The sequence below is a fragment of the Chrysemys picta genome, chromosome 4 (genome assembly GCF_011386835.1).
Source record: "Chrysemys picta bellii isolate R12L10 chromosome 4, ASM1138683v2, whole genome shotgun sequence".
NCBI classification, from domain to species: Eukaryota; Metazoa; Chordata; order Testudines; family Emydidae; genus Chrysemys; species Chrysemys picta.
In genome coordinates this window covers 22,999,681-23,027,151 of record NC_088794.1, presented here as the reverse complement: position 1 = coordinate 23,027,151, position 27,471 = coordinate 22,999,681, and the positions used below count along the sequence as shown (strand labels likewise).

The window sequence follows — 27,471 nt, the reverse complement described above, 5'->3', positions numbered from 1 at the left end:
CTTTCTCCCAACGTGCCTCAACGTGGGGCTGTGCCTCTCACAGGAGCCCCGGGGGAAAAACCACAAAAAAGCAAGCGAACAGGACCTGCCAGGCTCCGTTCAGAAGGATGTGTTGCTCTGGCCAGCCCAGGCACTACACAGCTGAACTCTGCCTTTCTAGCCTCAGGGCAGCTAGAGGGATAGACTCCCAAGGTATTTTTCAAATCATTGGACCGATTCTCACTTGCATGACAGCCCCTTTAAGGCCCCTTGCTGCTGCCAGACCGGCCTAAAGGGGGCAGAAACAGCTCCCTGAGAATCCCCGTGTGGTGTAAGGGCTCTATACCCAACACAGGGGTTGGATCAGTGCATGGCCAGAATGCAGTGCTTTATGGCTACTCTCCGCTTCCTGGGGCCTATATGGGAAGCAGGACATAATTTAGAGCAGAGGTGCTCAACCTTTCCAGGCTACTGTTGGTCCCTCTTTCAGGAATCTGATTTGTCTTGCGTACCCCCAACTTTCACCTCACTTAAAAACGACTCGCTTACAAAATCAGACATAAAAATACAAAAGTGTCACAGCCACTAGTACTGAAACATTGCTGACTTTCTCCTTTTTACTGTATAATTATACAATAAATCGACTGGAATATAAATATTGTACTTGCATTTCAGTGTACAGTATATACAGCTGTATAAACAAGGCATTGTCTGTATGACATTTGAGTTTGTACTGGCTTTGCAAGTGCTTTTTATGCAGCCTGTTGTAAACCTAGGCAAATGTCTGGGATGAGTTGATGTACCCCCTGGAAGGCCTCTGTGTACCTCCACAGGTACGTGTACACCTGGTTGAGAACCACTGAGTTAGAGCAGCCCTGAGGTTATTCTAACTTACACCAAGTAGGCCCCTGCACAGCCACAGAAGGCAGAGAATTCAAAGAGGGCTTAAAGTCACCTTAAGCCCCCTCTGTCCCTTGCCCAAGAGAGACAATGGAGTAACACACAATCAGGATCGTTGTTTCGGTTTTTTCCCCTTCTCCTTCACAGTGAAATGTATTTACAACAGACCAAAAGTGACTGCTACTTTCCTAACCGTTATAACAAGGGGCTGAACACTATAGTCTGATTCACTGTGGAGTAGAAAAGGGCTGGGGCAGAACCGAACCTTCAAAGTCTGGAGGAGTTTGGATCCAGGATTTTGATCCACGCCCATCTCTAGGGAGGGAGATTCTCCTGTCTGTTAGGACAAGGAACCATGACTCCTTAACTGTTAGCACAGGTTTCACCGGGATCACCTTAGGCTGCTCCCACCCAAGTCAAAGACAAGAGTACCACTGACATCAGGAGAGCAGGATGGTGTCCTGGGGCTGCATAAAGCTCGCTGGCTTTTGCTCTCAGAGTCAAATGTATGCAACCCGAGGATGGCAACGCAGAACCACACACTTGCAAGGTCTGTTCCACCTAGAAAGCCCACCAAAGTCACAGGACACAAGGTTTGGGGTGGGGGGGAAAGAGTTCCACCCCAAGCTCAGGAGCTTTTGTCCCCATTACGCATCTTTCCAGACCCAAAGCACAAACTGCTCACTTTTACTCTGGGTCAGAGCAATGGAAACTAAGTGAGGACCAGAGTAAAACCTGCACGTGAGAACGCAGAGAAAGAGAGATAGAAAGTGCATGTGTGCGCCCCGGATCATGCTCTATCAACCCAAACACACAAAATGGCAGCTGTCCTGCAGCAGAAAGCATTGCCCATCACTTTTTATTTCAATTGGATACAAGGAGAAACTCCTACTGCAACATGTAATGATAGCTGTGGAACTCACTGCTGTAAGGTTTCAGAGTAGCAGCCGTGTTAGTCTATATCTGCAAAAAGAACAGGAGTACTTGTGGCACCTTAGAGACTAACAAATTTATTTGAGCATAAGCTTTCGTGGGCTAAAACCCACACCCATAGTGTGTATGGTAACACCCATTGTTTCATGTTCTCTGTGTATATATATATATATATATATATATATATCTTCCTACTGTATTTTCCACTGCATGCATCCGATGAAGTGGGTTTTAGCCCACGAAAGCTTATGCTCAAATAAATTTGTTAGTCTCTAAGGTGCCACAAGTACTCCTGTTCTTTTCACTGATGTATACTATTAAAGCAAACAGCTAAGATTTGAAAGAAGATTAGGCACACAGCACTGGAAGTTACCCTAGCCAGGAAAAAAGAGACACAAAAAACAAGAACATTCATCATGAAGAATATAACCTGCAGCTGGGGAAAATGTCTCTCCCCCGGGACAGTGTGGTATTGCGCCATATCTGCATTGCTTACAGTGTACACACCATGCTGTAGAGTGTCTGGTGTATTCTGCATCTGGACTACACCATCTAATCAAATTAAAACAGAAGCTCCTTGGAGTAGGGGCTGCTGCTTCCTTTATATTTTGCACAGCACCAAGCGCCTTAGGTGCATGCCATAAATACTAATAATGCACAAGGAGATGTATTATGGGGGGAGGCGTTTTTATACCTTCCTCAGATGCATTTGGCTCGGTTTTTGAGCCATCCCAGCACTGCCCTCTGGCAGCCTCAGGGGGTGACGAGGGGTGCACAATTTACCCAGACATGGGCAAAATGGGAAATGTTTGCATTCATTATTATTTGCAGGTAGTGTGGATGTAGCCATGTCGGTCCCAGGACATTAGAGAGACAAGGCGGGTGGGCGAATATCTTTTATTGGACCAACTTCTGATGGTGAAAGGGACACGCTTTTGAGCTACATAGCGCTCTTCTTCAGGTCTGGGAAAGGTAGGGAGAGTGTCACAGCTAAATAAAAGATCAGACAGAGAGTTAAGTGTAAAAGTAGTTAGCACATATTCTAAAGGTCCCTTCAAGGTGAAGTGGCCCATTAACACCCCTGCAGTCATATGTCTAAATCCTGTGTCTTCATTCAGACCATGATTTTCAGCGTCTAGCAAAGTTATGAATTTAAGCTCCCAGACTCGTCTTTTGCAAGTGTCGTGCAGGTTTCCTTTGAGGATGACTGAGAGGTCAGATACAGAGCGATCACTTTGTGAAAAGTCTTCACCCACAGGTAATATGGTGTTTTTGGCTTTCCTGTAGGAGTTCATTCGAGAGCGTATTGATGGTCTGGTTTCATCCACTTAGTGGTGGGCACTGATCATTGTATCAGTGGAGATATGTTTGCAGGTTTTGCATCTGTTGCTCTGGCAGGCTCTGGATCCGCTTTGGGTTGGTGTGTCCTGGTCTGTGGGGAGCTTGCTTCAGATGATGAGCTTAGAGAGGGGTGTGTGTGGGGGGGGGTTGTTTGAAAGCCAGAAGACGGGGTTCAGGAAAGATTTTTTTTAGGATGGGGTCCCCATCAAGTTTGAACTGTAGTCATTTGATGATAACCCATATGGGTTCCAGTGTGCAGTGGAAGGTGACAACTAGGGGTGTGCAGTCAGAGGGGGTTTTATTTCTGTATTGAAGCAGGTTCTCTCAGGGTATTTGGGTGGCCCGTTCCATGATGTGATCTACTTTTCTGGTGGAGTGTCCTTGTTTGGCGAAGGCGGTTTTAAGTGTGTTAAAGTTCATATCCCGGACTTTCTCCTCGGAGCATGTTCTATGGTATCTGAGTGCCTCGCTGTAGATAGCAGATTTCTTTGTGTGCTTGGGGTAGTTACTGGATCTGTGAAGGTAGGTGTGCTGATCCCGGGTCTCTTGTATATTGTTATCTGAAGGGATCCATTGGTGACATTGATCATGGTATCCAGGAAGTTGATGCTAGTGTGGGAGTGTTTCAGAGAGAGTTTAATAAATGGATAGTGGTGTTGAAGTTGTGGTGGAAATCTAGGCATTTAAGTCGTCTATCCAAAGGATGAAAATATCATTAATGTATCCCACGTATATCATTGGCTTGGTGGTGCATTTGTCCAGTAATTCTTCTTCAAGTTGGCCCATGAAGAGGTTGGCATATTGGGGAGCCATCCTAGTAGGCTCTTCCCATGGTTTGGACAAAGCGTTTGCTGTTGAAGGTAAAATTATTATGGGTGAGGATGAAATGGATGAGTTTGATGATGTGTTTGGGGTGGATATCTGAGGGTTGTCCATTGTCTTGTAAATATTTGGGGCAGGCAGCTGTGCTGTCATTGTGAGGGATGTTGGTGGATAGCAAAGTGACATCCATGGGAGGTTGTTAATGTTGTGGAGTTCGTGGAAGAAGTTGGTTGTGTTGTGGAGGAAGTTAGCCCTTTGTGCACTGTGTGGTTTGAAGATGATTTCTATGAGTCCCAATATTCCTTCAGTAAGAGTGCCGTGGTCAAATAGGATGGGTCTGCCTGGGTTCCCCTGTTTGTATATCTTGGGAAGCAGGTAGAAGGCCTCTGGGGTGGTTTAATTGGGAATGAGTTGGTAGGTCTTGGAGTTGTTTTGGGAAGGATTTGATGATATCCTTAAATTCCTGGGTAAACTGTGGTGTGGGGTTGGCTTTGAGTTCTTTATAGTAGGTGGTGTCAGAGAGTTGTCAGTAGGCCTCGTTTATGTCGTTATTACAGTTAAGGACTATGATGGTGCTCCCTTTGTCTGCTGGGTTGATCATTATCTGGTGGTTAGATTTCAGGGACTATATAGCTGTCCTCTTGACAGTGGAGAGACTATGGTGGATGCGATGTTTGTTAAGGACTTCACAGTCTGTTTTTTTCCTGAAGCAATCAGTGTCATGAACAAGACTATGGTTTCATCCGCTCTGCGGTATCAAGTTGGACGATTCGTTTTTCTAGTGATTACCAGTGGGGATGTGGCAATTGTGCGTGGTCTCGGCACTGTTGTGAAAGAATTCTTTGAGGCGCAGTCGGCGGAAGGATTCTTCCCATTTTCCACCTGTTAGCGCGGTATCAGGTTCTGTGGTGGGGAGGGAAAGTTCAGTCCCTGAGAGAATACAGCTACTTCAGCTCCAGTTAGGGATAGTCTGGATAAGCTGATGATGTTTGAGTGTTGTGCCATTAATTATTATTTAATATTTATACTGCAGTCGCACCTGGAGTTCTCCACCAAGTTGAGGCTCCACTGCGCCAGGCACTGTACATACATGTCGTAATGGGACCACATCTTCCAGCCCAACACAAGCAACTTCAAGACCTTCTCACAGTCCTCCTTCAAACCCCTCTTCTCTGCTGTAGTGCCTCCAATCAGCTTGGCAATGGGCGTGCTGTGACCTCTGCCTTCGCTGCTCCTTGTGCTTCCTCCATCGGTCCGTCTGCTTCTACCTGGCGTCTCTTGCTCTGTTCTTAGATTGGAAGCTTTTGGGGGCAGGGCCTCTCATTTTTGTTCCATGTCTGTATACGGCGCCTAGCACAAAGGGGCCTGGGCCATGACCAGGGCCCCTAGGCACTACCCACAAGACAAGTAATAGTGTCCACTTCTCCCTTCCTCTATGCTGTGTGTGGGAGGGAAGACAGCCCCGGAAAGCTGAATTCCTTCAAGAGCAATATGGCTGAGCTTGAGATGACTTGAAGGCCAGGTCCAAGGAGGGAGTCGCAGATCCCAGCGGCTGAGAATCTCTGCTCACTCGCCTTGCCACCTCTGCTTACACCACAGAGAGCAGCGGAGCCACGACCCAAAAGGAGTGAAGAGGAAGCGAGTGTCCATTGCTCTCCTCAGCTCACAGCTTCAGGGGCTGGAAGAACTGGGTCAGAGACCTGACTCTTGACCCAAGTTCCAACCCGGAGAGGAGCTAGCAGCTGAGGATTGGACACGGAGGGGCTAGAAAATGGAAGGTGTCCAGGAAAGAGAGAGGAAAGTTCTGGCTTCACCAGCCCATTTCCACAAACCAGGAGCCGCCCTGCCCCTCACTTGATTCATCACCTTTTCCATTTGGACCGGGACTCCAGAAAGCCAGCTCACAAAGGGAAACTCTGCAGCAGCTGCGTCTCACTGAGACGGGAAATAATGACTGAGGCTCGCACCAGGATGGGGTGGGGCTGCTGGAGCGTGACAGCTGAGGACGCATGGGGATTTAATGCATCTCCCTAAATCCTGCCTGCCTGCCTGATGAAAGAGCAGCTTAATCTCTCCCCGAGAGGTGCAGCAAAGCAGGGCAAGCACTAGGCCTCTGGCACAGTTAGTTCCTAGAGCCAAAAACCCTGCCGCAGCACAGATGCTTGTTGACATCTCTGCATCCCTCCCAGTCCCACATCCCTTCCTCCTCCGAAGGCTTTTGCTCCACCAGCAGCCAGGATACATGAACGCAGGCACAGCAAAGAACATGCCTCATATCAGGTTGACCTTCTGAGAGGAAGGATGGATTGTGGTGAAGGCACTGGAGTGGGACTCCAGAGACTGGATTCAATTGCTCGCTCTGGCTCAGACTCCCTGGGCCTCGCTTCCCCACAGGACTAACAATCATTCCGTCATCTGTCTGGTCTATTCAGATCGCAAGCTCTTTAGGCGGGGACTGTCCTCACCTGGCACAATGGAGCCCTGACCTCGCGGTTGATGCTATTGTAATAGAAACAAAAGCCATCATCTCTCGCCATTAAGGAACCAGATCTGGGGAGGGGTACAAATTCGCCTTTTCCTTCACAGCAAAGCCCAGGCACTACGAGAGTCAGTTTCTCCAAGTCATAAAGCCAGTGGCCACTGGAGGAATCAAGAACAATATTCTGGCCTCCCATGGTTAAGGAAGATGAATTCAAACTGGAACAGGTGCAGAGAAGGGCTACCAGGATGATCTGATGAATGGAAAACCTACCTTCTAAAACGAGATGCAAAGAGCTTGGCTTGTTTAGAAGCCTGAGGGGAAATACGACTGCTCTCTATAAATACATCAGAGGGATAAATACCAGGGAGGGAGAGGAGTTATCTAAGTTAAATTCCAATGTGGACACAAGAACAAATGGATACAAACTGGCCATCAACAAGTTCAGGCTTGAAATTAGAGGAAGGTTTCTAACCATCGGAAGAGTGAAGTTCTGGAACAGCTTTCCAAGGGGAGCAGTGGGAAAAAACCTAACTGGCTTCAAGACTGAGCTTGATAAGTTTATGGAGGGGAATGGCATGATGGGACTGCCTATGATGGCATGGAGCCAACCTTCGACTGCTAGCAGCAAATATCTCCAATGGCCAGTGATGGGACACCAGATGGGGGAGGGCTCTTAGTTATTACAGAGAATTCTTTCCCAGGGGTCTGCCTGGTGGGTCTTGCCCACATGCTCAGGATCCAACTGATCACCATATTTGGGGTCGGGAAGGACTGGCAGAGACCATGAGGATTTTTTGCCTTCCTCTGCAGCATGGGGCGTGGGTCACTTGCAGGTTTAAACTAGTGTAAATGGCAGATTCTCTGTAATTTGAAGACTTTAAATCATGATTTGAGGACTTCAGTAACTCAGCCAGAGGTTAGGGGTCTATTACAGGAGTGGGTGGGCGAGGTCCCGTGGCCTGTGATGTGCAGGAGGTCAGACTAGATGATCATGATGGTCCCTTCTGACCTTAGAGTCTATGAGTCTAAGAAGCCGGAAAGGCTACGAGGGTGCAGGTTGATTATTTCCAAGCTTGACAGCCCTGGAGACTTGACAGCTCTGTCAATCCAGAGCATATGGGGCAGCAGGGCAAGCTTCCCCCACACTGGTGCACAAATGGCATTCCACCCTAATGCAGAGAGGCGCTCAGGACCTACAGGCCATTCAGTCCCTGGCCTCTCTGCTCAGGCTGCCAATACTGGCACCAATTAACACGGAGGAGGAGGGGCAGATTTGCAATATTGATGCCCGTACTACTGCTATAATAGAAGAGTGCAAGCTGGTGCCCACATTCTGCAGCAGAAGGTAGTGTGCCCCAGTGGTAGGCTTCATAAGGAACACAACAGTAGCAGCTCCTCAGGCACCACATGGCCTCTTACCCCGGAACTTCTTGGGTGGATTATCCAGATCGCCAGCTGCCGGCTCCACCACGCACCGATCATCCACCAGCCTGGAAAACAAGCAAGCAAACAACATTTTAGAGACAATCACATTACAGCCCAGACTTCAGTTAGCTAAGCAGCTTCACCACAAACCACAGAGCTGCCAAAAAAAGCTGCGCTATTGTCACATGTTTCAAGTCTAAACATCACTAATGTTACACAAAGCTGGATCCACAAGACGACTTCCTGTGTTGTCTGCCTAGCTCTTTGGACTCCATAAATACCTATCAGCATAGCAGCTAGGTCCTCAATCAACCTACACCTAACAGGATCCTCCGCCATATATAACCTCCTGAGTTTTTCACTGCCCAGTGTTATGGGCTGCACGCTTGCCCATCTATTAGTCCACTAGGATGAACCACTGCACATATGCCTTGCTGGCAAAGCTTCTGATGTTCTATCTTGAGAATGCCCCCACTAGAACTCAGGGCCCGTCTCCTCCGCGACTTATTTACCAATCCAAGCTGCAAAATCTCACATATAAATCCTGAAGGTGCTACTAAAGGGGAATCCCCTACTTGGCAGCAGAGTATCTCCACACTAAGTACGGCACAGAAATAGGTGGTTTAGTAAACAGCCATCATGCCTCCTGGAACAACTCTAGGATTCCTGGCAGTATTTCGGAGCTTCTGCTTCTAACCCCAGCATAACTCGGTGGGGAAAAAAATATATGAACCAACTGTACAAGAGGAAAGCATGAGACACAAAGATGGGCTCCAGACTGGAGCTTTCCCAAAAGTTTGGGAATGTTTGGAGCCAGAGCTTTGCCCTGGGCCTCTCTGTAAAACACATCCAGTTAACCAAACTAGTTTGAAGGGAGTTTTGAGCTCAGTTCTCATCTTCTCCAAACCAGTTCAACCATCCCCTTGTTTTAGCCTGCACTGCTCTGGCCCTTTGTATGTAATTATTCCGCCCTGATATGATAATTCAGGATCACATAACTTGCTAGGCAAGCATTCCCGTCTTATTAAATGTGCCACTCCATAGTCCTTGGGCCTCACAATTCTGTGTTACAGCCCCCTTTTCTTCATGCTTTCGGTGGGTCCTCCAAGAGCCACCGCTCCTCTTATTTCCAAGCTAGTGATCTGATATTATTACTGGGAAAGAGCATGCAATGGCAATACTGTTATGCAACGGTGTTGGAATAATTTTTTATAGTGGGGGTGCTGAGAGCCATTGAACCAAACTGTAAACCCTGTATATAATGGAAACCACTTCAAGCCAGTGCTATTATGGATGAATAGTTGATACTAAAAACTAGGGGATCACACACTTCGGTGCTTCTGTCAGCTAAGCTCACTGCACACAACAGGGACTCACATCCTTCCATTTTCTTCACTAGGTTGCTGTGTGCCCCCCTTCCATCCCTCTCTATTTCAGGGACCCCAAAATCACCTCCCTCATGCCCAGGTCTCTGCATGTCCCCCATTCTCCCCTCACCCCCGGGGCTCTGGGTATGTCCCCTCAGTTTTAGGGGCATATGTAAAAACGTAAGTCGTTAAGCTTGTATAATTTCTAAACTGTTGAAATAAGTTTTTTCTTTCTGCCTGGGAGATAAGTTATTCAGGATGTCAATATTTAAAACTCCATTTAGATAATGGGCAGAGATGAAATGAGGGTATTATGCAGGAAGCCATTAATAGATGACATCAACCGATGCTTTGATCTATAGACAATTACAGACCTCATTAAAGATGATAGGTCTGCTAACCAAATGCCCGGGGCTCCATGTTCCCCCATTTCCTTCTTTGGGGCTTTTCTGATTTTCAGGAAAATCCATAGCGTTCTGCCCTTTGATGTCTAGAACTTTCCCTGACATTTTGGCATTGATCGGATATGATGTTTAGACATTATTATGCTCCAGCCAGCCAGAGAAATGCCATCATGTTGAGTGTAGGGCTTTACTTCGCCAAACAACAGACCAAAGCCAGACCTCCCTCCCCACGATACCTGATCCAGAACATGCCCAGATTTTGTTCTGCCAAACAAAATAACTTGACAGACGAGGGCTTGCAAAAGCAAAGCCACACCCTGTTTTGCCCACCTCTCATCTGAGTGTTACTCAACTGCTGCTCCACATGCCTCACCCTATCCAAACACAACACCTCAGAGGTGTCAGGATCTCCCCCAGGCCCTGCAAGGAGGACCGGGCATAACTGGGGAACAAGCTCCTCCAGTGAGGCAAGCCATACCTGCTATGCTACTTCATCCTTCCATCCTGGCCATTTGGGAGACATGCTGCGGGAAACTGCATGCTGTGGTAAGCACCTGTCTGCCTACGGGGAACATAAGAACGGCCAGACTGGGTCAGACCAACGGTCCATCTAGCCCAGTATCCTGTCTTGTGACAGTAGCCAATGCCAGGTGCTACAGAGGGAATGAACAGAACAGGCAATCACTGAGTGATCCACCACGTTGTCTATGCCTAGCTTTGGCAAAGAGAGGCTAGGGATGCTCAGAGCACAAGGTTGCATCTCTGCCCATCCGTGTTAATGGTCATTGATGGACTTATCCTCCATAAACATATCTAGTTTTTTTTTAACCCTGTTATAGTTTTGGCCTTCACAACATCCTCTGGCAAGGAGTTCCACAGGTTGACTGTGCATTGTGTGAAGAAGTACTTCCTTGTGTTTGTTTTAAACCTGCAATTAATTTCATTGGGTGACCCCTCATTCTTGTGTTATGTGTGGGAGTAAATAACACTTCCTTATTCACCTTCTCCGCCCCATTCATGATGTTATCACCGCTCTCATACCCGCCCCCAGTCATCTCTCTTCCAAGCTGAAAAGTCCCAGTCTTTTTTAATCTCTCCTCATACGGAAGCAGTCCCTTATCTCTAATCATTTTTGTTGCCCTTCTCTGTACACCTTTTCCAATTCTAATATCTCTTTTTTTGAGATGGGGCAACCAGATCTGCATGCAGTGTTCAGTGTGTGCATGTACCATGGATTTATAAAGAGGCATTATGATATTTTCTGTCTTATTATCTATCCCTTTCCTAACAGTTCTTGACATTCTGCTAGCTTTTTTGATTGCCGCTGCACATGGAGCAGATATTTTCAGAGAAATCAGAGGCTGTTCCCCTGCCCCTCCCCTTCCCCCCAGGCTGCTTAAGGCAATAGGGCTGAATTCAGCCAGCGGACAACTCGTGGAGTGACTAGACCTATTGGGATCCAGGAAGTGGGCAGGCAAAGCCCGCCCACTGCTAAAGGATCCCCCCCAGCCTAAGGGGGGGTCCACAGGACCTGGAGACCAAAAAATTACAGGGGACAACTAATAAAAGAACAGGGACGGGAGTGAGGTCAAAGGGTCAAATGAAGCGAACCAGACGAGGACACCGAGCAGAGAACCCCGGACAGTGCCCACTGCTCCTCGAAGGCATCAAGGGAGCCAGTGGACGCCGCCCAGAGGAACTCTGCCCGGATACGTGAAAGAATGGAGGACCTGAAATACGCCCCACAGTCACAGGAAACTCCATTGGTCAACCTCCTCACTCTGGTTTTATAGATGGCCAGTTTCGCTAGGGCCAGAAGGAGGTTGACCAGGAGGTCCCGCGACTTTGTGGGGCGACGGATAGGGAGTGGCTAGAGGAAGGCAGATAGGCCACAGACTCCAAGGGATCTGAGATCAACTAATGGGTCATCATCATCCCTCATGCACAGAGGGGGAACTGAGGCAGAGAGAGATTAAGCAATTTACCCAGCATTACCCGGGAGTTTGTGGCAGAGCTGTGAACTGAACTGGATCTCGTGAGTCCCGGGCCAATGCCTTAACCACACCCCACCCTTCCTCGCAGGATCGTGCCACCTGGTTGCACCAAAGTAATCTCACGAGTGGTTTTGCCACAAGCCTGCAGGGGGACACGACACCTTAGGGGATTGATAATGGAGTCCAGGGACTCTGAGGTCTCTGGTTCCCATAAGATGCTAACTGGCTCGCCCAGGCGGAGGATTGCACTACACTCCTCTCTGGTCCCCTAGAGGCTGCTGCTCCAACTCAGCGTGGAGACACCTCGGTGGGGTTGCAGAACGAACCATAGGCTGCCATTGCCTGAGCTGAGACTCTACTCTCCCAACGGCTACATTCTGTCCTCAATACACAACCATGGGCCAGCCCGCTCTCTGCAGTAACCCCACTGCAATCAGGGGGATTATGCCACGGAGCAGCGTGGCCCAATCTAATGATGGCAGGTAGAATACAAGGAGGGAAAGCTTCCCAGCGCTCTGCCTTTCGGGGCACCCAGGATAGCACCACCAAGCCCATCCACAAGTGCAGCTCAGACCTTCCAGCTCGCTCCCCTGAGCTCAGCCACCAGCAGCCCAGCCGGAAAAACCACTCCAGCTACCTAGCAGCATTCATGTCCGAGCTCCTGGGAACAAACTGAAAGGACTGAGCACTGCTTGGGCCTGCGCTTATGCACGGATATTCTGTGGTGTCTGCAAACAAAATAGATATTCTGTTTGCAGAGAACTTCCCCCTCGCCTGAGCGGCTCCCCACCAGCCGCGCTCTGGCTGTGGGGAAAATTCCTTTCGATTGCTCCATCCAGAGGAATTTGGACTTTGCTCTAACTCACGGGGAACACTGAGACCCCAACGAGAGGAAAATGCCGCGGCATCCTTGAAGTAGGAGGCGTGGGCAAGCGGAGACCAGAGAAGAGGTGGTTAAAAGAGAGCGAGCCGGGATATACTGGTATAAATACAGAAGCCAGTGGGGTTACTCTGGATTGACACCCGTGGGTCTCAGAGGTCAGAATCTGGCCCAAGTCTTTACAAACACCTCCTTCAAGTGACCTCTGACCTCTCCCTCTTCATTCCCTGTTTGCTGGAAGCCTGGGACAGGGATGCGGCAGCTTCCTGTTTAAGTCCCTTGGTCGTTTTTTAAAGCTATTGCAACAGAAGCTCTCAGGCGCCTTGGAGATCAGTACAGCAGCTGGCACAACGGGGGCCTAAATTAATAGTAATAAAGTTTCATCTGCCACACTGATTCTGCCTGGCCCTTTCCCCATTCTCACCAAGCTACTCAGCAGCAGGTTGGAGGAGCACAACCCTCCAATAGTTGAGTTTATTGGGAATTGATCACACATAGCTCTGTCCAGTAACCACCGCCAAGACGTGGGCTATAGACAGATCCCATAAACTGGGAGCCTGATACGAAGTCCATGGAATCCATGAGGAAGACTCCCAGTGACTACACTAGGCTTTGGAGGAGAGGACATGGGAAGGGGTGGGCCTTGTACTGAACCAATGCAATGTCTGTGAACCAATGCTGCACCGTAAGGAGGACGATTGTGCTGCTGGAGTTGTAAATGACATCAGAAGTGCATTCAACTGTTGTCAGCTCCCAGGCTATCACCACAAGGCTTGTGAGTCTTGGTGGTTTTCTTCAGGCACCAGCTCCTGGAGTCATGGGATAATCCAAGATTCTTAGCTTTCATTTAAAAAGAAAAGCAAGTCCCTAGCCCTCTGGTTGCAGAGAAAAGCTTAAAGGCTCAAAACCCAAAAAGTAAATAACCCTTTCCCACCGCCCAAAGTGTATTATTTTCAAATCTCACGATCTTAAATCCATTTCATGACGGGGGATGGGGAGGGAGGCTGACTCATGATTTTTGAGCACATGGAGTTGCCAATAGCGTAGATGAGAAGGAGAGTGGATAACAGAGACACTTTGCCCAAGGCCAGCATACGGCCTGCACTGCGCTGCTGGAGTCTGACCTGGCATCAGAAGAGCGTGGCAATGCTAGAGTCTCAGAGAGGTGGGGGTGGGTACAGGCCAGAAAGGGAGGGGAAAGAAGGGAGCAGAGAGGAAGGGGGAGCCAGATACAGAGAAGTGGGGCAGGGAAGGAAGCTGTATTTTGCACAGCATGCACAGAGGCAGCGCAAGTGCAATGCTTCAATCAGGCCTGACTTCGGGGCTTGAGGGTTTTATTACCCAAGGGGACAGATTGCTCAAACAAACCTTGACTGTAGTCAAATGGGAGCAGTTAGACTGCAAGCAAATTAGGGGGGTTCCCTCCTTATCTGTAGCCCAGGTTTCCTATGTGCACACACTTCCTCTAAAGCAGCTAATTACGGTCTCCCCTCCTGCCTTGCCGTTCCCCAGCTGTAGCACTAGGAGGAAGCTAGAGATACAGGAGAAGGGAGAGTGCCCGTACTCTGCCCTCCCAGCTGGCTACAGGCACACTGGGAATGTGGGTATGCGGCACACACACAGAGCCTGGTCTGGAGGCCCTTGGGCAGGTTATACTCCTGGCAGAATGAGCGTGGGCTCAGCCCGAGTAAATCCCAAGGGAGCGATGTAGGACTTGATCTCTGGAACGGGAAAAGTCTCCACTGCCCCTGCAGCCACGTGCAGCTAGCTCAGCGAGAAGTGGATCGGAGGAGACGTCCTTAAATGAGAGCAGCCAGAATTAGATATACACTCAGGGGGGACCCGGGCGGGGCCTGCAAAAATTGTCCTTGCTCTTTTGTACGTCTAACTTCACCAAAAAGCTCCAAGCAGATGCACTTGTCTCTCTCCCGCCCCGCACTGTAATTCTGGATTGTGCTCTGATAAACTGGGAGTTTACTGGCTGTGCTACTGACTCACTGCCTGTCCTTGGGCAAGCCCCTTCGGCCACAGTTTTCAAATTTCAGGCTGGGATTTGGGACAGAGCTGACGGGGTTCAGTCAGTCCAGCATCTATCCCCCATGGACTCTCAATGGGTGTTGGATGTCTGACACCCTTAGGCTACTCAGTCCTTGACTAAAGCCAGATTTCAAAGGTAGTTCGGTGCTTAAAGATGCAGCTCCTAAAGCACCTGGGCAAGGTGGGCCCCTAATTCCCATTGATTTCCACAAAGTTAGGTACCTTTTTCCAAAGGACCTGCGCTAGGAATTATTTTGAGGAAATAATATGGCCCGTGCTCTGCAGGTGGCCAGACCAGATGATCACAGCGGTCCCTTCTGGCCACAGAATCTCAGACTCTAACTTTCTTTGGTGCTTTTCAAATCCCAGTAGGCGTCTCGCCGCACTTTAGGTACCTAAATAAAAGGGGCCTGATGGACAGCAGTTCCAAGCACCCCCAGCTCCCGCTGACTCCAGCCAAGTTCAAAAATGTGGGCCTTAACGGCGCTTCAGCTGCATTTACCACTCCCTAACACAGGGTTAATAACAGGGACGCAGCTCGCTGCAAGTCTAAATTCATTAATGATCACAAAGTGTATTCAGATCCTTTGATCCTGGGATTACAAGCTCTATAGGAATGCAGATTATTTTTATTAAGCTGATACCCTGGAATAACGTTCTCCCATAAAACACCTGAAAACAAAGGCTCCTAATGCTCTTGACATGAGTCATCTATAATAGCGCAGAGGCACAGACATGACTCAACTCATGCCTGGTATTAGATGCCACTCTTTGGTGTGAGAAAGCTCACACGGGTAGAGCTGCCCATCCTATCAGAAGAGTATAGAGATGTGGGAGCCAATTTACATTCTGGATTTGGAAAGCTGCTGGTAGGGCACTGGGGTGCTAAGATAGTTGCTAGAGTTGTTCTGTAAAGGAGAATCAGGCCTTCAGTGTTTAAGCATCTGAGGAAAATACATTGAGAAGCAGCAGCCCCGAATGTGTTTGGGAAACAAACAAATCATGCCACCTTTTAGTAAATTTCACCCTTTGGGAAGTTAACCGATGTAGAGCCTGATGCTGCGTGGTGCGGTTTATTGCCCTCCATCCAGTAAAGCACATAAGCATCTGATTAACTTTAAGTACTCCTGTTGATATTAATGGGACTACTCCAACACTTCAAGTTAAGTACATGCTTAAGTGCCTGGCTGGATCGGGGCCAGCATGCTTGTCCGTTGCAGGATCAGGCTTTTAATGGATAGTTCAGTGGAAGCAGCAAATTTCAGCACTTGAAACGCATTTGATAGCTCCCTAACTTTTTCCCCGGGGGAAGTCAGCCATATATAATGACACTAGCTCTTAGGAAAAAGCTTAATAACTTTAAGAACCATTTGGCCAGCAGAACTAGATTCCTTGGGAAGATGAAGAGTCACCACCTCAGGAGAACAGTTGTAGCCTTCAACAGAGGTGCATTGGGCTGGGTGGGTTTAGAGAAAAAGGGGAAGTTCCCTGCAGTAGCACCAGCGCATTTGAAAGCAGATTTGAGCCCTGTGAATTCAAACTTGCTGTGATGCAGCGGAGATGGACGATCCAAGTTTGCAAGCCAAATTACAGCAGGGCGGTAGCACTGCCCTAGTTAAGGTGGAGACTAATTCACCGTCTAGCAGCCAGTTTTCCTAAGTCCCCAAAATAACTGTGTGAGTAAGCTGCAGCTTACTCACCGATACCCTGCATGAGACCATCTCCCTGGGAGGAGGCCTGCACATGCATTGGAATGGATCCTGGCAGCTGCATTAGAACGGTGCACTCATCACATCCCATGAGCTATAAATTACTGAAGTGCTTCCAGCTGCCCGGTTGCAGGGAAGTACTGAGTTGGAGGCTGTATTTCTTATTGCACTGAGCTGTGGATTAAGCAGCGTTAGCTCAACTCTTCTGGAGCCCTTTAAAAACCAACCACCACGAATTGAATGTAGTGCTGAGGACAGGGACCTGCTGGACAACTCTGAGGATGAATGTCCTCTCTTCACAGAGTGGGGACATCACAGATGCTTTTTCATCCCACCTTTGGGAGCCCTGTTCTGACCTTAGCCTCTCTGCAGAGGCTGCTAGTAATGGAACCGGATTAGTGCGGGTTCTGTCACAGGGATAACTGTACTCTAAGTTCTGGACCAAAACCAGCAATGCCTCTCCCACAGGGCATAGTCACCAGCTGAAATTAACTATTGGTCCTTCCCAGCCATGGCTGGATTCAAGCCAGCCAGTTGTCTGTGAACAGCCAAGTGAGAGTCTCTGTATCCCTTTACCAACCCCCAAGCCAGCCAGTCCCCTATCAGGTGCTTATCGTCTCACTGAGGACTACACCATTCTGTCTACAACCCCTTCCGAGAGGGACATGTAGAATCATGACTGTGGCAGCTACAAAAATGGGGCTCTTGGACTGAGCCAACCTCAGAGCACCACTGGCAGGAGGTTCAGGAGGAAAATACACTTCCTCCGTGTCCCTCTCTCCTCCCAATTGCCAGGAGGCACGCTCTCTTGGACCCGGAGGTATAGTTACCCTTTACCCAGCTCCATTTCCCCGAACTGCCCCACCTCTTCAATCCACCTGCAATCACAATAACAGTTATCAAAGGCGTGATTTCAAATTAAACAGCAGACACTTATTTGAGTATGTTTACACACAGCCCTTCCCCTCTGCGAGGCCCGGAATAGGTAATATGCATGCCCAGTGACTCATGCACACCCGCTGCTTGCCGTACAGTCCATGAGCACTATTCTTCACGTGGCTTAGCTGACGAGCCCCAGGCATTGTATTCCCTGGAGACCCCTGAAAGGGCTTGCTAATGGGTGTGGCCTGAATCAGCTCTCTAACAATACTTCTCGTGAGAGATTGAGCCCAAAACGCACTTTTCCACGGCCCTGGTTCCATTTATTCTGCTTTGGCCATTAGAACTCAAGGTTGGAAGTGTGATGGCAAACAGCAAAGAGGCAGAAAGTGATTAGAGCATGGGCTCTAGTCCCTGTTCGGCCGTGGACTTGCAGTGTGATCACGTTAAAAACAAACAAAAAACAAAAAAACCCACAAGCCTCTGTGCCTCGGTTTCCCCATCTATAAAGGAGGATAATGGTTGTCTGTTTCGTAAAGCAGTTTGAAATCCTTAGATGGAAAAACCTCTCTCAGTACCTAGTATTACTTACTAACAGCAATAACACCAGGGGATCTGTCATATCTTGGGGACACCTCTCCAGATTCCTCACCAGGATTTTGCAACCACCAAAGAAGAGATTATCCTCCACAGACTCCTTCCCAGGTTTTACAGTGAGCCCAGTGCCAGGCTTTATGCCTCTAGTCACTGCTGGGCAAGGTACCCGGGCAGGGAGGATCCATAAAGGTCAGAATTCTGTACCTTGTGACCAAGGCTCCATGCTTTGTTTCAAGCAGCTAAACAATAACCACAAACCAGGATTGCGGGGAGGGTGAAAGCGCGAACGAGCCGCACTGGTGAAAGGTGCTCAGATGCTCCAGTGCTGGTGGCAGTATAAGCACCTTCATAGAACTGACCAGACCTGGCCCTAGCACCAGACCTCCCCATGTGGACTTTGGATGATTGGAGGGCATCTACTTCCAGTAGTGTTGCCTTAAGGTGGCACTCCAGGAAACAGCTCAGCTTTCACACCATCCCATTGTCGTTGTTTAGTGCTTTGTGTCTCTTTCTGAGAAGCATTTCCTCCTCCCTCCCCCCCCCCCCCCGGAGAAATAGGTCACTTGGGGATAGAGGTGGCATTGGCCTCTAATGAGTTCCAGCAGTTAAACACGCCCCAGATCACTCTGCATGGGATGTTTTTAATGGCATTATTACTTAACATGTCAGGCACTTGGAGGGGGCCTCAGTGGTTAGACCAGCAGCGACTGTCAGGACTCCTGGGTTCCATTTCCAGCTCTGGAAGGAGGATGTGCTCAAAGTTCAGAACAGGAAACAGAGGGAGGATTCCTGGGTTCCTTTCTCTCTCTCTCTCCTCAGCCACCGACTTGCTGTGTAACTGTGCGTCACCTGTACAGTGGCTATAACAATAACACCATAACATGGAGGTTGGGAGATTTCCTTCATTAGTGTCTGTAAAGACCTTTGAGATTTTCACTTGCAAGGTGCACTCAGAGAAGCATTAATACTACAGAGGGAGATTTGCCGAGGCAGAAACGGGATTTGGATGCTGAAAGTCAATAGGAGGTGGATGCTTAGCTACCCATTCTGCCTTTATAAATCTCACCCTGAAGTGATCTGTAGACGTAGGGCAAGGAGTGAAAGTGTATAAATTATTAGAAACATTCCCTAAGTGGCAAACCTATAGATCTCCTACATTAGAAGGAAAAGGCACCAATGAATTGACTAAAGCTTTTCTCTCCCGAACCCTTTGCTTAGCAAAGCGTGTGACATGCAACTCCATGACCTTTGCAGCTGCTTTTGTCCTGGGCTGTTTGAAACTGCCGTTTCTTTAGACATCTTTTGTGGGCAGCAGCCAAACTACTTTCAGCAAAGTCATGCAGCAGCCGTTCCCCTGGGTGCACAAGTAGCTTCTAATCAGGCCTGGGGGGGGGGGGGGGGGAGGGGGCAGATTGAGATCAGGGTTCGGGTTTCTCCATCAAACATGCTCCTGGGGGGGGGGGGGGGTGTACAGCCAGATAGTGCCAGACCTTGCGGTAGTTTCGATTAATACTTCTTCCCCCCCCCCGCCCCTTTTCCTCCACTGAGTTAATGGGAAACCTCTAAAACACTAACACTATTGTTAAAGGGTGTAACTGGCACTGTTGTTTGGCCCTAGGATACTTCTCCCCACACATTGGGTCTCTGCCACTATCCTAATCTTTGGAGATCACCCTTTCATTTCTCCAGAGAGCCTTTAATTACCTCCTCTATTCATTCTAACTTGGTTATTTCTTCTAATTTAAGCATTCTGGCTAGTTTTATGCCCCAGTCCAGCAAAGTGCTTAAGCACGTGCATCGCTTTAAGAAAGTGAGCAGTCCCATTCGCTGCAGGGGGACTATTCAGGTATGAAGGTGCTTAAAGGCTATTCTAGACTGAGACCATGACACCACATGAGACTTGGGGGAACACCTTGTCTAGTGGTTAGAGCATGCAACTGATGCTCAGAGTGCCCTTAGCTCCCGTTGAAGTCAGTGGGAGTTGAGGAGGCTCAGCATACTGCAAAACTCAACCCTGGGCATTAGGGTCTTGAGTTCTATTCCTGGGTCTGTCACAGAGTGCCCTTAGTCAAGTTTCTTCCCTGCTCTATGCCTCAGTTTCCCTATCTGTAAGATGAGGATGAATGACACCCTCCCCAGACAAGCTGGGGTTGTGAGGCTTAATTAACATAGGACCAGATTCTGATAGCCTTACTCCACAGGGGATCCCACTGATCTCCGTGAGATTACTCTTCAAACAAAGTAATATACAGCACGGATAAAGCTATCTGAATCAGGCTAAAGTGCTTGGAGATCTTCCCGTGAGAACTGCAAAGTGCTGGTGTTTACTCTTAACAAGGGTCTCCGTTCTTTGACACAACAGACCCCAGGAATATAAGCTCACACAAGTCTCCATGCTGCCAGAACAAAAATTGAGTAGGGTTCCCTTGCAAGGTAGTGATAGAACTTGCATTCATGTGTGTTTATGTAGGACATAAGCTTAGAGATTAGTTGGCCAATAGGTTCCTTGGCCGCTGCATGCCATAACTGATAGCTCAGCAGTCTATTTTGGTGGCAAAAGCTTGATAATGACCATTAACTGTTCAAGATGCCCCTTGGCCATATTCTGATCAAATTAGAACATAAGAGCAGCAACACTGGGTCAGACCAAAGGTCCATCTAGCCCAGTATCTGGTCTTCCAATAGTGGCCAATGCCTGGTGTCCTAAAGGAAATGACCAGAACAGGTAATCATCAAGCAATCCATCCCCTGTTGCCCATTCCCAGCTTCTGGCAAACAGAGGCTAGGGACACCATCCCGGTCCATCCTGGCTAATAGCCATGGATGGACCTCTCCTCCATGAGCTTATCTGTTCTTTTTTGAACCTGGTTATAGTCTTGGCCTTCACAACATCCTCTGGCAAGGAGTTCCACAGACTGACTGTGTGTTGGGGGGTGGGGGTGGGGGGGAGAATTCCCTTTGTTTGTTTTAAACCTGCTGCCTATTAATTTCATTTGGTGACCCCTGGTTCTTGTGTTATGAGGAGTAAATAACACTTCCTTATTCACTTTCTCCACATCAGTCATGATTTTATAAACCTCTATCATATCCCCCCTTAGTCGTCTCTTTTCCAACCTGTATAGTCCCAGTCTTATTACTCTCTCCTCATATGGCAGCCATTCCGTACCCCTAATCATTTTTGTTGCCCATTCTGAACCTTTTCCCAATTCCAATACAACTTTTTTGAAATGGGGCGACCAGATCTGCATGCAGTATTCAAGATGTGGCCGTACCATGGATTTATATAGAGGCAATATGATATTTTATCTTATTATCTATCCTTTTCTTAATGATTCCCAACATTGTTTGCTTTTGTACTGCCGCTGCACATTGAGTGGATGTTTTCAGAGAACTATCCACAATGACTCTAAGATCTTGCTCTCGAGTGGCAACAGCTAATTTAGACCCCATCATTTTATATGTATAGTTGGGATTATATTCTTCCCTTAGAAACACACACACCCCTCCCATTGCCTCCACTAACAAATCATGCTGGTGTCCAAGGGCAGAAATTGGCCCGGTGCCTTCCATCCCACCAGAGGCTCTGAGCTTAGCAGGGGGATGAACAAGAGAACAAGTCCCACAGTTTAAGACTACCCCTAGAGAGATGGCTCACCGTAGACAGCCCAAAAAAACCCCCACAGAACTTCAGCCAGAGCAATTCCCACTTCAAAGACCCTTTTTAAAAATGATTTGTATTACCACAGCATCTAGGAATCCCAGTCACTGTGCAAAACAGAACAAGACGACTGCCCCTGCCCAAAGAGCTTCCAATCTAAATAATTCAATCAAGTTCATCCCCCTGCATGCCTTTGAGGATTGTTCCTGATACACGATTTGTGTGAGTTCTACCAGTCTCCTTTTAAATGACTCGAGCAACTACTTCCCTCAGGGGAGAATCCTGGTTAGTGTTCTGCTCCCTGTTGCAGCCACTAAAGAAATTCTCTGGAGGAGGAGATCTAAGTTCCATTTCACCAGGTGTATGGAGCCATCCAACACCAAAGAAATCCTCAGAAAGGCAGAACCTTCTGTGTTAAAAAATTGCCTCTCAATGTCCCCTGTGAGTGCTTGGTGGTGGTTTTTTTTTTTTGTTTTGTTTTGTTTTTCTACATATGCCACTGGGCCAAGTTCCACTCTGGCTCACACAGGTGCCAGTCTGCCAGAACCCCAGTGATGTCCATGGAGCAGCACTTTGTAAGCCCTGTGACAGCGAGAGGAGCAATTAGGCCCATCACACAGGCAGACCGTTTCAGAGACAATCCTACCTGTAGCCTACGCTACATAATGCTTCCACTCATTATGGTTGCTTGGCACCTAGAACCGGCTTCCATCATTCAAGACACTCCAGCTAACCAAAAGGATCGCACTTCAGAGTCTCCGTGTCAGCAATTCACCTTCCAGGACTGCAGCTTACTTTTCTCTCTGCTCTCTGGCTGCTGCTAGGGAGGATGTCAACACAGACGGATGGGGAGTTTCCGGTACTCTGCTCAGCTGAGTTTGAAGCGCTAGGGCAGGGGCTAGCTAAGCTATTTGACTAGCAAATGAACTAAACAAGATGCACACTGAAGAGAGCTTGGGAGACGCACTCTCAGCAAGTAACTCCACTTCTTTATCACAACAAACAATGATTTAAGGTGTGATTGTGCAGTTCCTAGCATCAAGTACAAGGATTTCATGCCCTGATCAGAGCGGGGGTGTAACTGAGATAACAATGAGCAAAGGAAAAGATATCAGTCCAAATACAATGTCCCAATAGTGAGATCTGTTAGTGTGTGAAATCATCTCCCAAGGGAAGGGGTAGGAACCCCATTGCTTTAGTCACTGCCAAGCAGACTGAACAAACCAACCATGGGGAAGAGAGACCTGGAGAACTGACCATAGGGGACAAAGCTGCATCGGCCTGGGAGGGCCCGGAAGGTCCAATAGGCCTGTGTCAGACAATGTCACCAATCTGGCATACAAGCTACCCAGAGCAGAACTGCGGAGGTTAAAGAGAGTCTGCATCAGTGACCGGGACAGCTCTAGCATGGAGCCAGCGTAGAGGAGATCTCACCAAAATGACCTTGGGAACATTTTCCCCACTAGTTCAGGGCCATGCACAGTACTTGCGTGTCTGCATATGTATGTGTAAGTTTGTGTGCAAGTGGGTCTGTTTGTATGTGTGAAAATTTATGTGGGGTCGGGAAGGAATTTCCCCCAGGTCAGATTGGCAGCATCCTTGTGGGCAATTTCAACTTCCTTTGCAGCATCTAGGTGTGGGTCACTTGCCAGGATCCTGCCATTGAAGGGTCTTGGTGCATCTTGGTCCCTCCTATTCTCTGCCTGTAGCACAGTAATAGCTTAGTCTCCTGTGGGCTGTAATATGTGAGTCTCATTTCAGTTGTTGGGTTTAGGGCGTGGGGAGTGTTGGTGGCCTGTGATGTACCGGAGAGCAGACCGGATGATCTGGTGGTCTTCTCTGGCTTTATACTCTATGAGCACATTGTACAGGTGTGTTCATGTACGTATTTATAAACTTGGGTGCATGGTTGTAGGTGTGTTTTGTGCAGACACGCGCATGTGTCTGTATCTGCCATCGCCGTGTGTATTTATACCATAGGCAAGCGTGTGGGGCGGAGTGTGTGCGCGCATCAAGGTGCGTGAGAATTAGAATAGCTTATGGGATCAAATTCTGTTGTCGAAAGAGACAAACTTTTCTGTGTTTCTCGAAAGCTTGTCTCTCATCAACAGAAGTTGGTCCAATAAAAGAGATGCCCTCATCCGCCTTGTCTCTCTAATATCCTGGGACTGAGATGGCTACAGCTACACTGCAGATCTGTGTGTCAGCAGGGACTCAGCCAGAGAGAACCATAGGGTGTGTCCACGTCCCGCAGTCTGAATAAAGAATCCTCTTTGCATGCAACACAGCCCAGTCCTGCCTCCTCGCTAAACCACAGGGGAATCCTCAGTCTCTCTCCAAGGTACAAAAGACTCCTGTGGGGTAGTTGGGGAGGGAAAGAAACCAGTGTAAATGGAGGGGAACTGAACCTTTAGCACCCAGGACACAAAGCCGTGCGCTATCCAACTAGTCCCCAAGTCGTATCGTGGATTTGCTGGCCCCACTTCAGTAGAGTGGCTTGCTTGGGGGAAAGATCGGCAAGAAGATGCCCAAAGCAGGGTGTCAGAGGGTGTGTCCCCTGGCCCAGAGCTGCCTTAACGTCACCCAAAAAAACCGCAGAGAGAATAGCCTGGCAGAGCCCCAGAGTTAAGGATATAGCCTTCTCCTGCCTCCCCCAGTGCACATGGGAGAAACTCCATGCAGGGGAATCATACAAGTTCAATATGGGAGCAACCTACCAGAGCATCAGCACAGACCCTCACAGGTGCAGAACACAGCCTCCCCGCACTGCCCAGAGCGAGGACCAAACATGCTTAGTTTGTAATGAAAGAGGTGCCAGGGCTCAAGCAATTTAACTTTCTCAACTGATGCAGCGAGCGGCCCAGAGGTGCCGGAGCGACGAACTGCTCAGCCCTGGCACTAACGAGGCACTGGGGACCATCGGTTATTTAACAGACCCAATACTTCAATATTAGTCTTGCCCATGATCTGCCACGGAACCTTACTGGGTACATCCCCGTGCACCTCACTCCTGCTCCCCAGGGGCAGCGAAACAGATCCCAATCCCCACCCCAGCAACATGTGGGGGGGGAAGCGCAGTCAGCACACGCAAGGTGACAGGGCTGCAGGCAGGCAGCAATTGTCAGACTGGAGCAGAGTCAAGGGCCACCCAGTCCAGGATCTTGTCTCCAACAGCTGCTTCCGAGGAAGGTGCAAGTAACCTTACCGCAGAATCCGCCTCACCCTGACCTCTCTAGCTCTCTCTAGCGCCTTTGACCCGAGGCAGCCAGCCAGCCCTTTCGGGCTCTACCTAGCCACACAGTCACTTCCCCCCCCCCCCGCCCCAATAAATGAAAATAATCCATCTCACTTAGCAGGCGGCCCCTTCCCCTCCCCGGGGCAGCCCCCCCCCCTCTCCGGGGCAGCCCCCCAGGCGCTGGTCCACTCACCCCAGCGTGCTGATGAAGCCATTGACCGACCCTTCGGCGTACAGGGAGACGATGTCCCCGATGTGCAAGAAGCTGGACATCTCATTCATGATTCCCACGACCTGTCCCCGGCGGCGCCCTTCTTCCTGGAGTCGCGGTCCTCAGCCCAGTTCCACCACCACGTGGGTGCACCGGAACCAGCGGCCCAAAGGATCCTTCCCCAACCCCGGAGCGGAGCCAGGAGGGAAGAAGGGGGGGGGGGGGTTTACATGTGCTTCCCAGTGCAGGAGCGCGCAAACAGGCAGCGCTGGAGCTGGGCTGGGAGGGAGGGGGGAAATCAACTACAGATTTGCATGAGGGCTCCGGCATAGTTTGCTACCTGCAGCCAATGACAACCGACCAGGAAGTCCTGCTGAACCCATGCATTCAAATTTCGCTTGCATGGGGTGCCCCGCCGTCCCAGGCCCCACCCCTTCTCCCTCCAACTTGGGGAACTCCTTGCTGCCCCGGAGCGGCCCCCGTGTGCCCAGGATCCCCATGCAGCGGGGTGGGGCTTTGACACACACACACACACACACACACACACACCGCTCGCCGGGGCTCGCTCCCACCGCACCCGTTCACACGGGAGAGCGAAGGCTGCTCTGCTTAGTGCAGCCCGGGCGGTCACGCTGCGCTTGTCGGCTTCCTGTGCTCAATGGTGCAGGAACAGTTTGTATAGGGGGGGGGGGGGGCTGAGAGCCATTGACCCAAACTAACCCCTGGATATGATGGAAACCGCTTCAAGGTGGTGGGGGGCGGCAGCCCCCCCCTAGTTCCAGCACCTCTGTCCTGTGGGTGCCCAGGTGGCTCAGCCAGCGGGCTAGAGCTTTGGGGGCAGGTTCTCTGCCTTCCCCTCTGGTTTGGCTAGCAGCCCCTCGCTGGTACAGGCCCCAGGGCGATTTAACCCCAGCTGATGCATTTGCATGTTGGCCCTGCACCAGATCTCAGGGAAGCCACTAGGAAAGGGGGAGGGAGGGTTAAGCTGTGCAATGGGGCTTTGTAGCCCCTTGCCTTCAAAACAATGCTTCACTGATTTGGTTAAAGTTGTCTCCCCCTGACACACAGGATGTATAAACCAGGAATCCGGACTCCTAGTCCCCCTGCTCCAACCCACAGAACCCACTCCCTCAGAGCCGAGAACCAAGGCAGAGCCGTCTTCCCAGCTTCTCCTCTGTTCTAACCCCCACACTCCCCTCCCATCACAGAGCTGAGGACAATCCCAGGGTGCCAGCTCCCAGTCCACTGCTCTAACCATTTGACCACATTTCCCTCCTGGATTTGGGAGTCCTGACTCGCAGCCCACCATTCTCTAACCCACTAGACCCCCCTCCCAAGCTAGGAACTGAACACCCCTGAGTCCTGACTCCTGGTCTCCTTGCTCTTATTTCTGGGTGCTGAGATTAAGCATGAGAAGTTCCCCCCCGGAAGGAACATTTGGGAGGAAGAGCAGCGTGTTCAGGAGAGAATGGCTCTTTCACACACTGCTGGAGATGCCTGTGAGGGTTTATTAAATAGGGAGATTTCGACCCACAGTGTTCTCGGTTTCCTCTGGGACTTGCTGGGGGGGGGGGGGGAATTCAGCATTCACTGCACATGGGAATCCCCAGAGCTAGTCACTTCTGATTGGTTGCAAAGCTCTCTGCGGGCTTGCGCCAACCTGCCTCAGAGACCTTACCTCTCTCCACCCCCAACTCATCCATCCCCAGCCCTCCCTCTGTCTTGCAGTCTGGCCCTAGGGGATAAGAGAGCCTTCGCCTCCGCGGCCTACAAACAAACAGTGATGATAAAGCCTCATTTAGGGCCAGATTGGTCCCCACTCACATCTGAGGCAAGGACCAGACACCCTTACAACTCCTGAGGGCTAGCCACCCTGGAGGGCTTTGGGGGGAAGGTGGAATTGGCCAGTTGTGGCAGGGACTGTGCCAGGTTCAGCACACTAGGAGGAGGTTTGGCATGGGGCTTTAATCTGGCCCATGCATAGCAAGGTGCTTTGAGAGGCAGTCTTACTACCCTAGAACACCCTCTGGAGAACTGGGGGGCTTGGCTGGGTCTTATTGACACAATACATCTCACTGCACACAACACAGCCAAGAATCAGAGTTATGGAGCCCATGCAAGAATAAGGATTAGGAGACCTGTATGGGGGCAGAATATCCCACATCTGCCTACTGAAGCATCTGCTCTGGCCAGAGCCAGGTTCCTGGACTAGAGGGATCACAAGTCTCACCCAATCTGGCAGCGACTTTGTTCCTAATAAAGTGTCAGTGGAACAGCACGATAGCCTCAGAGCACCTTATGGACACTGTAGTCATTCCAGTTCCATACGTTTAAAAGGGATTCTCGCTCTTGCCCACTAACAGCAACATTTTTTTTTTTTTTTTTTAAAAAGAGTCTCACACTTTTGAGATTCATTTCCCCCAGCCCTTCCTTGCCAACAAACACCACACAACTTCTGAAATCTAAATCTTGCCCTAAAATGCTGTTTTTTTTCTGCTAGGAAACAGACAAATCCCCTGGCAGAACAGGGAAAATCTAGTGCAACTCTTACAGGGAAGCGGTGAGTTCAGGTCCAGCAGGATTAGCTGCCTTTTCAGCACAGGACGAATTTAGCATCC

At 49.5% G+C, this 27,471-nt stretch overlaps 1 protein-coding gene across 4 annotated transcripts in view; it reads right to left on the bottom strand.

The window, feature by feature from the left end:
• ITPR3 (inositol 1,4,5-trisphosphate receptor type 3) overlaps positions 1-27,471 on the bottom strand; it is a 108,637-nt gene that overhangs the window by 65,082 nt on the left and 16,084 nt on the right. For 3 of the 4 annotated variants that reach the window (XM_065591656.1, XM_065591655.1, XM_065591657.1), the window contains exon 2: positions 7,877-7,947. Coding sequence is in view for 1 of the 4 variants with exons in the window: in XM_042858108.2 (XP_042714042.2) it covers positions 7,877-7,947; positions 24,836-24,924 (160 nt within the window). In the remaining 3 variants the exon portion in view is untranslated. Of the gene's footprint in view, positions 1-7,876; positions 7,948-24,835; positions 25,110-27,471 lie in introns of those variants that run through there. The other variant, XM_042858108.2, reaches the window with a different exon arrangement.